We start from the raw sequence: 18,057 nt of genomic DNA on the forward strand, positions 1-18,057 counted from the left end.
TTCTGTACAGATACATGAGAACGTGGACATACCACATCTATAACGTATAAAACCACATCAATAAAACGGTGCAAAAAAAAAAGTCCCTGCACATACAAAAATAAATTAATACACTTTATCCAGTCACCAGTCTTGTGGAAAGCCTGTAGAAAAAGATCTGAACACACCGACAGTGCTTTGAAACAGTCCTTCACACCACTAAGTGAATCACAAATATGTATTTACAACAGAAAAGAGGTAAAAGTGTGCTAAACTAAATCTTATTTATTCTGACAGCTTATTCTTAATCCAATATGCATCTGTAGATTTACAAAAGGAAAAGGGGAAAAACAGGTGTATTTACAAGACCACAAAATCATCAAGTAGGCTTTTTTTTTTCTTTTTTTATAACTTCAAACACCAGACATGTTCATCCAAATGTTTACAAGACTCAAAAGAGCTGAGAATTTTGTACAGTAGTATAAAAAACATTTTGCCAGTTGAGCGTTAGAATATATTACCTTGCGCCCAACATGCAACGAATGCAAATAAATAAAAAAGGAATAATAGAAAATTGGCTTCGAAAATGATCAATGCAAACATTCGAAATCAGTTTTTTTCAGTGTAGTCACTGTACAGGCAGAGATCTCTGGGACTCTCTGGACTGGTATTGCCTGAGCGACGCCGATTGATATCAAATCATTTCACAAAAAAATGGATCAACTGGAGGAAAAAATAAAAAGGGAAAGGAGAGAGACTGGCAGCGTCTCCAGCGCGCAGCCCCTCGCTGAGAGCATGGAGATCGGGGCCAGGCACTTGGGTTCAGGGCCTCGTCTGTGTGTCCTGGCTTGAGAGGTAGTTGCTCTTCAAAGAGTGCAGCAGGGTCAGTGAGACAGTTCGTGGACTTTTGGGCCGCCTCCTCACAGGGGAGGCTAAAGATCAGGATGCAGAGAAGGCCTTTATGGTGCACAAATGTCTGATCGCTTCAGCTTTGAAATATTTGACGCCTTTAAATACACAGACAAAAACGACAGGTTTTTAATTGAGATTATCGTTACGTGTTTCTTGTTAAAGGGGTAACAGCGGTGAGCAGATACTTTTCCAGAGGCATCTCCATCGGTCTACACTTTCTGACCACAGCGACTCGCACCAGCGTGTCATTTTCAGCACACTGACAGGGTGAGAGAGATCGTGTGTGTGTGTGTGTACATATGTGTGTGAGCCTGTCTTTTGGCCCCCATGGGATCCAGTACGTTTACAGCAAGTGATTTACTCAAACTCAGTGCAGCATGTTGTTTGCCAGATGGGCATCAAACTGGCAAGCGTGTGTACATATGAAGGCTGGTGCTGGTGAGGGTTTCGTGCGGTGGGTGAATGTTCTGGTCTTGCTGCTCAGATTGCAAGCCTCTTGGGGTGGGCAGATGAGAGGGATCCATAAGACAGAACTCCTCCAAAACGTTGTTTTCGACATCAGGTCTTTTCCTGTCCTGTCACAGACACAGCCTTCTCCCCCAGTCTCTGAATAAAACAGAAGCACAATTTCAATAAGTGATCCTCAATCTATTAAATAAAATATAGAAATAAAATAACTTTTACAATAAATACATTTTATAATAAATATATTTATACATATACATACATTTTTACAAGAAACCTATTTTAACAACATAAAAAATATACAATAATACAATATTATTAATTAATACTTAATTATAATACAAAATTATAATTATTGTAAATACAATAAAAACAATATAAGTATTTATAATTATAATAATGCAATTATACTTCATATTATGTGTGTCCCTGGACCACAAAACCAGTCACAAGGGTCCATTTTTTTAAAATTATTTATAAATAAAGCTGAATAAATAAGCTTTCCATTGATGTATGGTTTGTTAGGATAGGACAATATTTGGCCGAGATATAGCTATTTGGAAATCTGGAATCTGAAGGTGCAAAAAAAATAAAATGGAAATATTGAGAAAATCACCTTTAAAGTTGTCCAAATTAAATCTTTAGCAATGCATATTACTAATCAAAAATTAAGCTTTGATATATTTACGGTAGGAAATTTAAAAAATATCTTCATGGAACATGATCTTTACTTAATATCCTTATGATTTTTGGCATAAAATAAAAATCGATAATTTTGACCCATACAATGTATTGTTGGCTATTGCTACAAATATACTTGTGCTACTTATGACTGCTTTTGTGCTCCAGGGTCACATATTATACTATTAATATTAAAATATTAATATTAATAAAATACATTAATATAATTATATATTTTATTTTGACATTTATATTACTATATTAATATGATATACAATTATAAATATGGTATAATTTTATTTTCTTATAATACTGTAAATACATGCATATATATATATATGCACATGCACACACACATATAAATATATATATGAAAAAATGTCTTATATCATTTTACTAATGTAATACATTTACAATAATAATAATTCTAAAAAATTATATATATTACCATAATTATATATTCATATTAATTCATTCATATATTAATTACATACTTCAAATAAAAATACTTCGAAATGAATCCATGAATATTATAAATTAATACTTTTGTCTGTTTGATAGTTGCAGTACTAACTCCAGTTTTAGGAGTGTTGCTGTCGTTGTGCATGGCGAGGAAGGGGTTTGTAGTGATGGCTGGCTGCGTGGCGGGCAGGAGGCTGTTGATTGGCAGCTGCTGTAGCTGTATGTCATTCTGCTGCTGCTGCTGCTGTTGCATTAACTGATAGAGCAGAGCCTGTTGCTGTTCCTAAACACAGACAGACAAACAAGAGTATGATGAGATGTCTAGACAAAGACGGCACACCCACAGACTGCCCACGGACCGTATGATGCATATTGCACAGAATAGTGGCAAGAATTTCCTCAAAATTGCAATTCCAAGCTGCCAGGATGCTGAAATAAACAATTCTGAGGAAGAAGCCATTGTGACGTATGAGAGTTTTGTGGCACTGAATCACCAAAAGATAAGGTGTTTTGTATTTTTTGGTCTTGGAAATGAATGTATTATTTCAGATGTATTCTGCCCTACATGTTACATTATATATATCATTCAGACAAAATCATCTTGACTAATAACAAGGATCATGGCTAAAATAAGCTGCTGTGTGGACTCTCTTTATGTTTTAAGTCACATGAACAATTGTGAATGCTCAAACGAACTCTAGACTCTGTGGCTGTGTAATGGAGTGTGTTGGTGCTCTTCTTACCGGTGTGGCCTGCTGGGAGCTGAAAAGCTGCTGAAGTTGGTGCTGATGGAGGAGGATCTGTCTGTGCTGATCGTTGAAATGCCTTGCCGCACTGCAAACACATGCATAAACATTCATAAGCAAACAAAATTTTCATAATTTCAAAAACTTCTTGGTCATGGCCGCACGAAAGTATTACATATAAAATAAAACCTGTATACTAAAGGAAAGAGACTGTTATCATAGCTAATGGTGTTTTTTTTGACAAAGGGAGGGCTGTTTAAACTGGACCTTGCTTCGAAAACATCAACTGTTCAATCTTAAGTACACAATTCTGTTTCAGAGGCAGACGTACAGGTGCAAGGCACGCAGGCAGAGAAACAAAATGAGCAAGTGAGAAAGAAAAAGGTAAAGCAAGCCAATCCTCACCTGGTTTTCACAGTGGTCATGCTGCTGCATTCCAAAGCGCAAGCAAAAGAGAGATCGGGAAGCAGAAAAGATGAAGAAAATATGAATGCAGCACACAATGCCAAGTAATATGGATGAATCTAACGAACATGTCCAAGTCACAATTCACCCAAAAATGTAATTAAAATAATCAATTAAATAAAAAGTGAAATATATCAATACACTTTAATATATATTTTTCTTATATTTGTCAAAAAAAAAAAGTATTTAAAACAGCAGCATAAAATATTCAGTTTTTTTAAAAAGTCAGTAAGATTTAAGCAGCAAAACAGTTTTTAACAAGAAATGTAAGTCATGTGACACTGATGAATGGAGTAATGGCTGCTGAAAATTTTGCTTTACCATCATAGGAATAAATTACATTTTATATTAAAATAGAAATCTTTCATGATATTCTTTCATAATAAACATTCATAATATTTCATAATAACAATACTGTTTTCACTGATCAAATAAATGTTATATATGGAAGCCTGCTTCCGCCACTGAATAAAAAAAGGTAATTGCGAGTTTACATCTCGCAATTCTGACTTTTTTCTTAAAATTCTGTAATACAAACTCGCAATAGACTTTTTTCGAGTTATAAAGTCAGAATTATGAGATATGAACTCGCAATTGTGAGAAATAAAGTCAAGAACTGTGAGATAACTCACAATTCTGACTTTCTTCTTGCAAATATGAGTTTGTATCTTGCAATTCTGACTTTTTTCTTGCAATTCTGAGAATTTTTCTCAATTCTCAGAATAAAGTCCAATTCTAAAGGGGGAAAAAGACTGATATGTTCTCAGAATTGAGTTTACATCTCACAATTCTGACTCAACTCACAATTGCGTGTTATAAAATCACAAGATATAACTCACAATTCTGAGAAAAAAAAAAAGTCTGAATTGTGAGATAAAAAGTCACAATCACATTTTTCTTTTATTTTTTTGTAACATATATAAAACATAACATTTCATTTCTCTTTTGCTATGGGGGTAAAATATGACCTGGCCAATTTCTTGAAGTTTTCGTGAGATTTACCAACAAATCCACATTTTCATCAGTCTAAGGCGGCTAGTGCCAGTTTGTACCTGTTACTGAGACTGTTGGACATGGGCAGGGATGCGCTGGTAGCTGCTGAGGGATGGGGCAGGGGGCTGTTATTCTGGGCCAGGCTGGGGGAGGTTTGGATGACTCTGTTTAGGGCGCCCACCATGCCACTCATGGCCAGGTGGTTCCCCTGCAGAGTGCCCATCAGACCCGTCACCCCGGCTATGGCAGGGAGGGTCGAGTTGGCATTGCCAGGCTGGACGACCACCCCGGCCATGCCGACTCCATTCACCTGCTGCTGGGGGGGACTGTGGGCCGCAGACGGAGGGGTGGAGAGAGAGGACGTGCTACTTCCACTACTATGGCCACCAGACAGGGGATGCTGAAAGAAAGAGAAAGAATGGAGAAAGCACAAGAGCGTGAGAGCGTGAGAGAAAAGAGAGGTCAACATGAGAGAGGTGCCTCCTGTACCTGTCCAACCAAATAGATATAGCATCATTCCGATCAGATTTATGGTGCAAGTCATTTAAACATCACACAGCCACCAATTATCCCATGAATCTGTCATTATGATGCAATTACTTACTACACCATCACATCACTGCCACACACTCAACTATGTACAGATATACATAATATAACACTTGACTCAACTAAAGAGGTGCTCAGTCCCAGCAGATGGCATCTGCAGAGCAGGGGTAGAGGAAGTTACCTGAGTGGGCAAGGGTTGAGAGGACTCTGTTAAAACACTGCTGCCTAGCTGAATGCTCTTGCTGTGCAGCATGTCTGGAGGAGAGAGAGATTTTGCAACTTGACATGAATGCGGAGACCAGATTAGCTAGAGTTGAGCTGGGAGAGGAGGCTCTGTGAGCAGAACAGAGGGGGAGGAAGGGGGTCTGACGGGGGGTGAGAGGTGGGCTCGTGTGCGTGTATGTGTGAATATGTGGATCGGGGTGGGGGGTGGGATTAGACTGTGACGGTCCAGATGGAGTGTGTGAAAACTGTACGAGTAGACGAGAGGCAGAAGGTAGCGTGTGTGTCTAACCTGCGTGAGTGTTGCTGGGGTACAGAGGAGAGGAGGCAGTGGTGGCTGTGGTGCTCGCGGGGGTGAAAGGCACAGAGAGCTGAGCGCTCAAGAGCTGCAGTCGTTCTTTCTTCATGGTGAGAGTTCGGATTTGTTCCTCCAGGCGCCGGTTTTCCACCTGCAGCTGGTGCAGGGACTTCAGCATTCCCAGAACTGGACATAAAAGCGCGCACACACACACACAAAACATACGCATCAAGATTTGACAGCAAAATAGCAGTGGTTAAAAACCACCGAGATGACCCAATACCACAAGCCCGAAAACTACACTGGCACACATGTGGTTCAAGACCTCCAGAAAAAACTCTCGGAGGATCACACAGCACTGATCGGGGGCCAGCAACCCCGAGCGAAATGCAAACCAGATGCAGTGTCAGCAAAACCGCACAACTGGTCTCATATCAGTTGTGAACAGAAACACAACCACCCTAGCGCTTCATGCTCCGTGTGTTTGTCAGGCTCCCCCCCCCCCCCCCCCATCATAACAGAAACAGCTGCTGCTCATTCACACAATTGTGACACTACAAACCGACCTGCTGCTACTGAAAGATTTGCTACTACCTCTACTTAGCCGATCGCGAAACTACACGCAGACAAAATACAGGTAATGAAGCTCATAATTACTGCGGTATTAACCAATGCATAAATTACCCACATTATGGGGATGGATGTAATTACAGGCTTCAAACCGGCATATTATTTGATTGACATGCAGTAAAATAAGGTTTATATGATGTAATCATTTTTACTTTAAATAAAATATTTTCAGTGAAAGCAACAGACCCAGGTTTATCACTATGCACCTTGCACCCTGAGATTAAAATGGACAAATTAGACTGAATTTAAATGTAGCCAGTTTTCAATGACCATAATTAATAAAGGCTTTTAGCATACTAATGAGAAATTAATTTAAAATGCCTTTTGATATCTCTACAACCTTCTTTAGCAAATATGTAAACCCTCTCAGCTAGACTATGAAATTGTTATAACAGGAATTAATTGATTTTACATGCAAATTAAAAGTCATCACAATGATGCTAGGGAGTGTTAAGTGGGTTTCCAGGACATTGCTATATGGTTACCAAGTTGTTCTGAGTGGGTTTTAGCATGTTGCTATGTGGTTGCTAAGGTCTTCTGCGTGGTTATTTACTGACCCAGGTCAAAAGTGTCAACTTTCAAGTCTCTATGACATTCTGGTCTCTAAATTTGGCTCTGCTTTTTCGTTTAATGCAAGTTCACCGATTTTGTGTTGTTTTTTTTTTGTGTCACCTTTTATCAGGTGAAAATCCTAAGTCTCATGTCACTTAAAAAAAAACAAAAAACAGAAGCACTTGCCTTCTCAACAAGCCACATGATTTAAGGTATTATTTTTGTCTGTCGCACAGAGTGCAAAACCTGGAAGTCTAATTCACCATGTATTCCCCTAAAATTTTCCCATTGGGTTTTTTCAATTTATTATTAAAATAAGTTCTGTATAACTTGACGATACTTGGACATTTTGCTGTATAACAATTTGCATTCACTCACAATCCAAAATAATGTAGTTACTTAAACATAACAGCTTCAAAATTCACATTTTTAGTATGGGTATGTGTAATTTACACTGTAGAGCAAAATATACAAATATCAGCATTTTATATTTACCACAGACATTGTTTTACTCATAAATAAAAAAAAAACATTATAGAAACCCCTAGGAAATTCCTGAGGAAAAAAATTAGACTTCCGGGTTTTGACGTCAGGGCTGCAGCACTCTATTTCGTGGATGAGTTTGGCAAAGTTTTATACTCAAGCAAGTACTGTCCTAAGCATGCACCACTAACAACAACAGCACAACCTTCATTAGCTGATAAAAAAACACCCATGTGGCCTTGTGTTGAGCAGCTAAAAAAGACATTTGACAGGACTAATTTAAAAACATAGGTGCCAAAATTAACACTAGTGCAGGCTTATGTTCAGAAACAACAGTTGCATCAGCCATCATTAGAACTGACAGTATCCTATGGCTCAACAACATCCCCAGCAAGACCAGCGCAATGACAACCACACAACACACAACCAAACAGCTCTGTGCTTGAGTTGTGGTTTAATACTGTATACGGAAGCAACATGCATCATTATATGCGTGTAAGAAAGCCTCTCACCATCTCCTTGTGAGCCCTGTTGTAGGAGGAACTGCTGTCCTTCATTCCATTGCCGGTCCAGCAGCTGGTCGATGCTGGTGGCCACTGGGGGCAACGTATCCGAACCAGATCCGAGCCCCGGAACCAATGGTCCTGACGAGTCATATCGGATATGAAGCCCACTTAACGGAGACCTAAAGTCATTTATAGAAAACAAGTGAGATGTACATACACACAAGCTCATCAAAATTCATCGTCATGAATTTAAAATGGAAATGCATGTCAGATCTGTTCACATTAGTACAATTTAATTAATTAATAATCAGCTTTCACTTATAAATACACACTAGGCTGCGCCTATATTAACAACACAGTTGAACTCCTGGTCTGGCGTCCTGCCTTCAGAGGCAGACGCGCTGCTCAGTAAAGCCAAACAGAGTTCACAGCTCGTCCAAGTGAGAGAGCCAGGGCCTGCCTCTCTGACACCATAAATCTCAGTACGCTCTTGTTTGGACAGACAGCGATCTGTGTTATTATGAATGCATCCAACCCTGGGCTCTACATCAGGGCTCTCGGGCGAACGTGAATCTATCTCTGAGGTAATTACGGCTGGGCTGAGATCTGCTCCACAAGGCAATAAATCTCCAGCACAGGACTGTGAAGCCATATCACCCTGCATGGCTGCTCCAGTGCGGATCACAGAAACAGCACATACAGATATTCGCATTTAATCTGACGATGGTGCAGAGCTCTTCTGAATGAGATTCATGGACATTTGGCACACTTTTAAGGCCCATTCACAAAGAATGTGTTTTTTAATATTTAAAAACTTGAGTCGCATGGCAATGGAATTGGAAAAAAAGGCATTTTTTTTTTTTTTTTTAAAGAGTTGACATTTTTAAATTAGGCAACCTGATTTTAAAACACTGTGTCATGTGCGAGTCGCTGCAAAAGATGCAAAATATGATATCAGCAGACGAACACATCCATCTAGCACATTTACATTGAAAAGCAACACTTTGGAATGCAAAAACCCGTTTAGTGTGAACGGTTTCTTGTACCTTCAGTATTGAAAATGCTGCCATGCAAACACACAAACTGACAAGCTTGAGTTTATAGCGATATTGTGCTAAATGCATTTCTCACACACATTTTGACAAAAAAAAAAAAGACAAAACTGATCTAAATAGTCAAATACAGCATTTGAAAAAAATATGTTTTATATTAATACTAATATCCATACATTAAATATACTAAAGCAGCAATGAAAGTATACCAAATAAACCCACTTCTTAAATAAAGCGATCAAAATCAAATCAACATACCTTTTCAACCAAACATATTATATCCAGGAGGAATTTTTGTGCAGTATATATATGCTTCCATATAAATCCGTTTTATATCCTCAATCACAGCGCAAAAAAGGCCACATCTCAGGTTACAGAAAACTAATGCAATGTTTCTTTCTGCGTTCGAAGACATCGCCGCCACGTCGAACTCTGAAGCCGGTTTGTAACTGCGATATGGACAACAGCTGAGTGCTCAAAATGCCTGCTGTTTGGAAGGCGAGCGCACAAGGGAGGAAACGGAGTGAGTGAATGAGTGTGTTCTGTGGGGGAGGGAGGGAGGGCGAGTGAAATCTCAGAGCCTGGAGGAGGGGGAAGTCTAGCTCTGGAATGTAAATAGGACTTACCGAGGGGAGAGGTTTGTCTTTGGCGAGTTTCCTCTTCTGGAGAAGCCGAGAGCTCCGTCTCCAAGCTCCTGATCTGAAAGGTAAACAGAGAGCATTCGATAAGGAGCCGGTGTGAAGATGTGGGCGTTAGAGGAGCCTGGGAAATGCAGGGACGGGCAGCTCGATCCAAAGTGAGCCTGGTAGCCATCAGATCTTCCTCACAGAAATCCATCTAGGGGCGGCAGAGTGGTCTCTCTGGCGGCTCAGCTTGCACACTGACACCACTGAGTGTGTCACTGAGTCACCTCTCTCTCTCTCCCCCTCCCTCCAGCTCTTTCTTCCCTGTGGAGGCTCCCATCACCCTGCCTGCAGGCCCCATGCCAGACACTGCTTTTCATTTTCTGCAGTGAAAGTAATGAATCACATATGCGCCTCGCCAAGCACAACCCACTCCCTCTTTTTTTTTCTCCCCACCCCCCTCCAGTCACAGTTAGCCAATCCCATTTTTCTCTTCCTCCCTGCTTCCTTCCCCCCTTCTTTTCCTTTTTCACCCCGTCTTGTTCTTTTTAACTTTCCAGCCCACTACCACCTCGAGCGCAGGCTGGCTCCAGTGGGGGTGTGGGCACATCAGTACGAACCGCCCAAGGTCTGGTCTGACTTATTATGGTGCTGACCCCTTGCCTGACCCTGGATCAGCCCCGAGGGTGCAGTGCAGACTGGACCCGAAAGCATCGGGTATCACTTTACAAAATAAAAAAAAGACAGAATGAACAGGGACTGAACGACACAGTGGAAACCTATGAGGAGCAACAGGTGACCAGCGTTGAGAGGAAATCACAAGCACTTTGCCAAAGTAAACAAGCCTTGTTTCACAGCCTCACTGATCCCATTATACATTTTTAGACTAGGGTTTTTTTAATTGACCAATGCCAATATCTAGACAACAGGGTGGTCAATGGCTGATATATACCTGACTTTTATTAAATGACAGCAAATTAGATGAGGTGTAAGAAATGTACTCAATGTTGATAAAATATTTATTAAAAAATGCACTAAAAACAATAATGAATATATTATTACCATTAATTTATATTATACATTATACAAGACATTATAATTGATTTACATTTAGAATACATTTATATAATTTTTTTAATATTATAACTATAAAGTTATACGTACGTCTGCGTGTGTATACACAGACAACCATTCAAAGTATCTTATGCTCTCCAAGGCAGCATTTATTTGATCAAAAATACAGTAAAACAGTAATATTATAAATTATTATCATTAAAATTGAAAATCTAAAATATATCTGAATATATTTTAAAATGTAATTTATTTCTGCAATGGCAAAGCTGAATTTTCTGCAGCCATTACTCCAGTCTTCAGTGTCACACGATCTTTCAGAAATCATTGTAATATGCTGATTTGGTACTAAAAAACATTTCTGATTATTTTCCAATGTTGAAAACAGCTGTGCTAACTGATATTTTGGTGGAAACTGTAAAAAAAAAATTCAAGATTCTTTGATGAATAAAAAGTTCAAAAGAACAGCATTTATTTGAAATATATATATTTTTAAACTATTTATAAATGCCTTTACTGTCACTTTTGATCAATTTAATGCATTCTTGCTGAATAAAAGTATTAAATTATTATTTTTTAAATCTTACTAAACTTCAGAACGAATATATCGCAAAATGTCGACATATAAGCCAAATCGTTAACCTGTTCAATATATATGCCCTACTTTATAAGTGCTGCGCTGTAAACTAATGCCAGACAAGAGCTGGGCTTATGCTAAGAGCATGCAAGTTTTCCAGTCTCGAGCGGTGGTCTCTTTAAGGATGGATGTTCTTCCTCCTATTGTTAGTCAAATGACCCCCTGACCTCTGTTTGAGGAGGAGGCCATGACTGATCCATTATTCCTCAAAGGCTGTGTTCCCCTTTTTTCCTCTCTCTCTCTCTCTCTTGCTTTCAACTGGTCTCCACCCCAACCCCCATGACAGGGTCCTGCAAGCCCATTCGCTCATGACCGAGACCCCCAGGGATTAGGCAAGGTCCGGGGAAAGTGTCGAGTGGTCCGGGATGGAGGGAAGAAGGAGGGAGAGGCTGAGTGTAAGGTAAGCCTGCCTCCTAAACCCAGGGCAATCCCCTCTGTGTCATCACTGCGGTCATTGTGCAGATTAATGAAATGTTTGAGTGGTAGCATGCTTCATTTAACAGGTATGCACACTTTCAGCTTTCTGTCCTGGGGAGTTTTGTTCTCTGCCTCTCCCTCTCTCTGCGACCTGAGGAGGTTAGGAGGGGGGATACAGCTGACCACACATTCCATATGCACAGGGGAGCGGAGAAAGAATGGGAGGATGAGGAGAAGTGGGAGAAGAGAGCGCAGGAAGCAGGAGGAATGGATTTTGAGAAAGTAATCCTGCGCCAGTGGGAGGTACCGGCTAAAGATCAGCATGGTTGCTCGTCTGTGCGTCTCACCTGCCGGGGAGCCCTCGGACTGGGCAATCAGTGCAGCCATGGCGGAATTCGGATTCAGCCTGTTTCCGAACATATGGGATGGCGCCATGTTAAAGGATCCCGGTAGAGAGTTTGACTATGGAAGAAACACAAAAGAAAGAGAGTTAGACTATGGAACACTGTCAAATTCCAAATGTATGCGTCTCTGCATGTGTGTATATGGATGTGTGCGAGAGTGTTGGGCCAAAGAGCTGGATGATAAAACACCATGTCAGCTGTATTTCCTGTGAGCCAGGAGAATTGGCTGAGCCTGCAACAGCAGATCCACAGCCCTGAACAACATACAGACCATGTGCTTCTGCAGCTAATTATTTAATCCAATTAAGCCATTTCCCTAATAATGGTTGGGATTGGTTGCGGTGTTGCTTCTGAGGTAGCAGCATATGTGCAACAACAATCTTGGTGCATGGTGTAAACCACAGAATGGTTCACATGATTTGCACTTTAACACTTTCGCAGTGGAACAATGTTGTAAATAGCAGGGAACTGTTGGAAAAGTTGAAGAATTTTTTACTCAGATTTTACATAAATATAGATGATTACTTGTTTATTCCAATTTACAGACGACATTAAACATTAGACATTAGACATTAAAGCCTGGAGTAAATGCTGCTGAAAATTCAACTTTGTCATCACAGGAAAAAATTACATTTTAAAATATATTAAAATTAAAAACAGTTAATTTAAACTGTAATAATATTTCACAATATTAATGTTTTTACTGTATTTTCCATCAAATAAATATAACCTTGGTCCTTTTGAAAAAAAAATAAATGCAAAAAGACATGGACTTCATACAACACATTCTAAATATTCGGTCTTTTCACTCACTGCTTATTTTCATGAAATCAATAAATTCTTTCCTTTTCCTTTGCTCGCTTTATCTACGTCAAGGCCTTATCTGATCCAAACAGGAAATAACACTAGCTGAAATTACAATGTATTGGATTTCTTGCTCTGTTCGTATAGAATAATGTCTTTATGTCTAACTTAAAGATTTCTGACCATACTAGACTAAAACATATTGAAAATCACACCTACAAGTGACCCGTGAATAGACAACCATACAATGCCAACGTTTAAACCAACCTTGAAAACATGCTTCCCATTATGGATCTTCTGCTAACAACGAAAGGATATAAAAATATATTTAGTTATTAAAACTAAAAATGATATATTTAGTTTTACTACTAAAAAAAAAATGATATCCTACATTCCCCTGGCCCCTCACGGCCCCTCAGGCCCTCCCCATTCCTCAGACTCCTCTTTCAGGCCGTGTGGAGAGAGGAGGGAGCATGACCAGTGTGAAGAGAACCCCTCATCCCACTACACAGCTCTCTGTCCAGCCTGTCAGCCCTCATCCCGTCAGCGAGCCGGGCTCAATGCGCCCGCATAGGGAAAAGAGGGACAGCCGGATTGTTTGAGGCTTAGGGCTCTCAGCACCATTGTGGAGGTTAACGAAGAGTGGGACAGAGGTGGGCCTAGGGGGTGTGCGCTGGGGTCGAAGGTCACTACTGCCCTGCTTGCAACCACTGAATTTTTTCATCCGACCATTCTTCAATCCACAAAGGGAGAGTTAGGGATGGAGAGGAAGAAAAAAAAATTGCAAACACCTCAGGGACAGTCATGCTGACGGAATAAAGGATGATTGTTTGCACAGATTATATTTGATAAAACACCATGTTATATATCTAATAAAAATTCATTCTATTCCTGACCCCGGGCATAGTTTTAAAAACGTCACCTGTTTACTGATCAGCTAATTACAACCTAGTGAAGAAAAAAGCTCATTGTATTAAATCTCCCATAACATAAAGCTTAGGACTAATGGGGGATATATATTTGCAAGCATGCGTAAGGAGGGGCTGGACTGCTGGGAGCCCTGCAGCATTAAGGCCATCAGTGGGTCTACTTCATCTCCTAATGTAAGGCCACCCTGCCTGCAGAGAGGGCAGATCTGCACAAACAAAGCCCTGTTGCCTGGAAACGACAGGTTGCTACAGCAGCGCAAGTCAAGACAAAGATGCTCAGGAGAGCGGCAGAGACGGTGCTCAGTCTCTAGTGCACTTCCAAAGGGCCCATTTGGAGCTGCGCTGGGAGCCTGTAAGAATGACTTGACTTTATTATTGTCATCTGAACACATGCAGTAGGGATTCTAAAGTCACTGATTCATGAAGGTATTTATTCACAATTTTTTGTAACATTATGCATTTATTTAATATTTCCAATAAATGCTGTTCTTTAAATGTTTTCACCAAATCAGCATATTAGAATGATTTCAGAATAGCTACTTTAAAGCGGTTTTCACTGTATTTTTCATTCAATTAATGCAGCCTTGGTGAGCATAAACATTTTCTAAACAAAAACATTTTCAAAAAATCTTACCAACTTCAAACTCCTATACATATATAAAATTACTGACTCGAAGCAATAATAATATAGCCAATATAAAACCAATTACGGCACTTTTCTCACAGTCTCATTCTGTTTATTTGACCACACATACTGCTCTGACTAGCTAATGCAAACACAATCGAAACACCCTGACGTTCATCCGTTAAGACCATATACTTCAGCAGCCTAGTCATAAATACCCTAAATGACTCAAAACACTGTCTTTCAAGAGCTGAAAAATTAGGTCTGAAGTGACGAACTTTACTTCTCACACTGACATGTTATGTACCATTGTGGCCCTAACACGGCCTCCTTCATACTGTTAATATACTGCTGCAATTATATAAATATTGCATTAGCACAAACCCTGGCACTTGCAAACCAAATTCATTTGTTCTGTAGAAAGAAAAAATCCTGTCACGAAGAAAAATACGAGTTACTTAATACATAAATAGCTGCAGCCAACGTTTACATCTGAGCCTTTTAGGAGTTAATTACTATTTGTGCCATGAACATGCTCAAACAGCATTTATCTAGATAAAACTGGAGCAAATTAGCACACAGTACAAAGATGATGAGTATAATTCTATTTAATTGGTTAATTTTGTGAGAGATTATGTATAAAGGATACGTGTGAGCTGAAAGCTCTGTGCAATTATCAGTACAATCTTTCTTCGCAGATGTATGTTGCTTTTTTAAAATAAAATCTAGGTACGGACTTTTTGCAAATATACACTTCTGTTCAAATGTTTGGTGTTGGTAAGATTTTTAAATGCTCACCAAGACTGCATACATTTAATAAAAACAGTAATATTTTGAAATATTATTACAATTTCAAATAATTTATTCCTGTGATAGCAAAGGTCATTACTCGAGTCTTCAGTGTCACATGTTCCTTCAGAAATCATTCTAATATGCTTATTTAGTGCTAAAGAAAACCATTCTTTTTCATTATCAATGTGTAAAACAATTATGCTGCTTAATATTTTGTGGAAATAGTAATGTTTTTTTCAGGATTCTTTGATGAACAGAAAATTAAAATGAATAGCATTTATTTGAAACAAATATTTACATGTCTTTACTGTCACTTTTGACAAATTTAATGCAACCTTGGTGAACAAAAGTATTAACTTCTTTAAAAAAACAACAACAAAAAAAACTGACCCTTACATTTTTTAACTGCATCATATTTGCAAATTAACCTCTTCATTTAAACTGTTTTTTAAATTTGAATCAAAACAAAAACACCTCGTACAAAGATTTAATTTAGCCTGGAGTCATTCATTTGCCCATTTCCACAAAACCAAACCAAATGGGTACTGAAATAATCAAACAATCACATACAGAGTGAGCACTGAGCATGAATACATAATAAGGTCCATTAAACACTCACATGTGTGGATGAGGTGCTGGTGAACGGGGCGGTCGGGGGCAAAGATGTGAGAGTGGGCATGGAAGTGACCACTGACTGATGAGTAGGTAACTCGGAGCTGGATCCGGACAGAGACCCTCCAAACAAAGCACTGGGCAATGGGCAGGCTACATCACTACTGCTGGAGTACGCACCTGCAAAAAGACAGCAATTACAGCAAATGATTAACGTAAAACAGCACACTTTCAATGATAACCACTTGGCCAAACAGTCTCTTTTGATTCCCACAGAGTCAAAAATAACATTGTCTTGTTTATCAGGAGATCTGGCATAGCAACTGGGGGATGTGAAACAAATCAACGCAGGTTATGACCTGTAATATCGTGGTAAACGCAAAGTTTTAATAGCTGTAAGGGCAACCTCTGTCCTCCAATATACCTTCACTGGTTATCCATCTATCTTTGCCGCTGCCCCCGAGATGAACTTTGTGGACTTTGAATGGCCTGTCTGACCAGGCCCTCATCACAGCAGACCTCGAGAGCGAGCACAAAGCATTTCGGAGTCCTCTCAACATGCACTCTGCACCGGCCTCCCAGTGACCCAGAAAACAGTTCCCTGAATCTGACGACTCACTATTTCTTCTGTAAAAATGACTGAGGGCTTTTCAGGCGGGCCCATTCATATTTATGTGCCGGTTCATGACATGCACGCGGTTTGTTGTTGCTGTTGTTTTATTGATTTTTTTCCCTTTTCTCTCTCCCTCCTCCCCTGCCACCATCTCAAATAAACCCAGCTGATGGCCCAGGCTGACCCGTTGCAGGAACGAGAGAGGCCCCCTTGCCACACAAAGGAATGAATGGCTCGCGGCAGTCTACATTCACTGGTGAAACAAGGAAACATTGTTGGGCAGAGAAGTACCACGTGAAGCATTTAGAGTACCAAGCTTCAAACTCCACATAGGAAATATGTAATAGAGAAAGGAAAGCTTAGACATCGCTATGTCACGGTATTCCATTTAATCCCAATTGGTTTTACTTTTGGGAGACCAACAGCTAACTTGGCTCATTAATGATTAGATTAATCTTTAAATCATCATGTTGATCTGGTAATCTGGTTAATAATTAACATTTCAGAATAGGTCAACCAAGGGAGCATTTGATTAGAGGTTACTAGACATGAGCGACCAAACAAAGCAAGGACAAGGATCCTGTTATCTGGTGCTGATCGAACGGGCCCGATCGATCAGGACTTAACATCTCCTCCTGAAACCCCCCTTATCAAATCAGAGGAAGAGAGGGGAAATTTCAAATTAGATTAGCCAGCATTTCAAGTCAAACCCGTCTCCTCTCTCAGCAGAAAATCCATGTGAGTTCAGAGGGAGGTTAATGATGAGGCTCAGAACCTGATAAGGATCCACGGCACTTTCCTTACGGACGAAGAGAAGAAAGCAGGGACTGATTCGAGGTATTGTTGCACGCCGGCAGAACATATTTAGGCCTTTGACGTTGCAGATGTTTTTAATTTAAATGTGGTATCTTGAGCAGTGATCGATGTCTTGAAGTGTTTTGTGTTGGGTTACTAGCTTCAAGATATGTTCTATCACAAGCGAACAGATGGGCTTGACGTTTCTAAAGCATGCCGGCCGAAAGTGAAGATAAGTTACAGCGCATGGCTGCAGTGAATGCAGCAAACGCATGCTTTGCTCATGAATGTTTATTTGAATGAACAGGACGGCTGCATAGTTTCATCCCGAGCAATAAATCCAGGCTTAAAGGGATAGTTCACCCAAAAATGAAAATTCTGTCATTAGGGGCTTTCACGCCATGTAGTTCTAGGAACTCAGTTCTAAGAACTAGTCAGCAGGGTAGTTCCTAGAGAACCAATTTCTCCCTCGGGCCGTTTTCCTGGTTGCATTTGCACCGGCAGCAGGAACTTTGAAGCAGCTGACAGCGACGTCTTTATTCACAACATTTATGAACGTCAATAACCAGAGAATGGAAGACGCCGTGATTGGAGCTGTTTTTGTAGTGTGTCATGGGTTTCGTGATTAACGGAGATGGAATGTAAACACAATTTAGGCGAATGAATGAGCATGAAAATCTGACTAAAATCTCCTATGACAACTTGCAGTGTTATCATTGAAGAACATAACACTGCAGACA

The 18,057-nt window shown here is 39.8% G+C and overlaps 1 protein-coding gene across 5 annotated transcripts in view; it reads right to left on the reverse strand.

Annotated features, from left to right (window-relative positions):
- Nucleotides 1-246: 246 nt before the first annotated feature.
- The window catches only part of LOC107686703 (protein AF-10-like), a 47,166-nt gene continuing 29,355 nt past the window's right edge, over nucleotides 247-18,057 (reverse strand). For 2 of the 5 annotated variants that reach the window (XM_016483801.1, XM_016483805.1), the window contains 11 exons: nucleotides 15,917-16,089; nucleotides 12,091-12,205; nucleotides 9,622-9,694; nucleotides 7,950-8,122; nucleotides 5,767-5,958; nucleotides 5,434-5,507; nucleotides 4,763-5,103; nucleotides 3,651-3,674; nucleotides 3,243-3,333; nucleotides 2,582-2,782; nucleotides 247-1,497 (listed from right to left, as the gene is read on the reverse strand). In XM_016483801.1, coding sequence (XP_016339287.1) covers nucleotides 1,450-1,497; nucleotides 2,582-2,782; nucleotides 3,243-3,333; nucleotides 3,651-3,674; nucleotides 4,763-5,103; nucleotides 5,434-5,507; nucleotides 5,767-5,958; nucleotides 7,950-8,122; nucleotides 9,622-9,694; nucleotides 12,091-12,205; nucleotides 15,917-16,089 — 1,505 coding nt within the window. In that variant the 3' untranslated portion in view covers nucleotides 247-1,449. The remainder of the gene's footprint in view (nucleotides 1,498-2,581; nucleotides 2,783-3,242; nucleotides 3,334-3,650; nucleotides 3,675-4,762; nucleotides 5,104-5,433; nucleotides 5,508-5,766; nucleotides 5,959-7,949; nucleotides 8,123-9,621; nucleotides 9,695-12,090; nucleotides 12,206-15,916; nucleotides 16,090-18,057) is intronic. The other 3 variants (XM_016483804.1, XM_016483802.1, XM_016483803.1) reach the window with 3 other exon arrangements.

This window comes from Sinocyclocheilus anshuiensis, unplaced genomic scaffold (assembly GCF_001515605.1).
Source record: "Sinocyclocheilus anshuiensis isolate Anshui unplaced genomic scaffold, SAMN03320099.WGS_v1.1 scaffold990, whole genome shotgun sequence".
NCBI lineage: Eukaryota > Metazoa > Chordata > Actinopteri > Cypriniformes > Cyprinidae > Sinocyclocheilus > Sinocyclocheilus anshuiensis.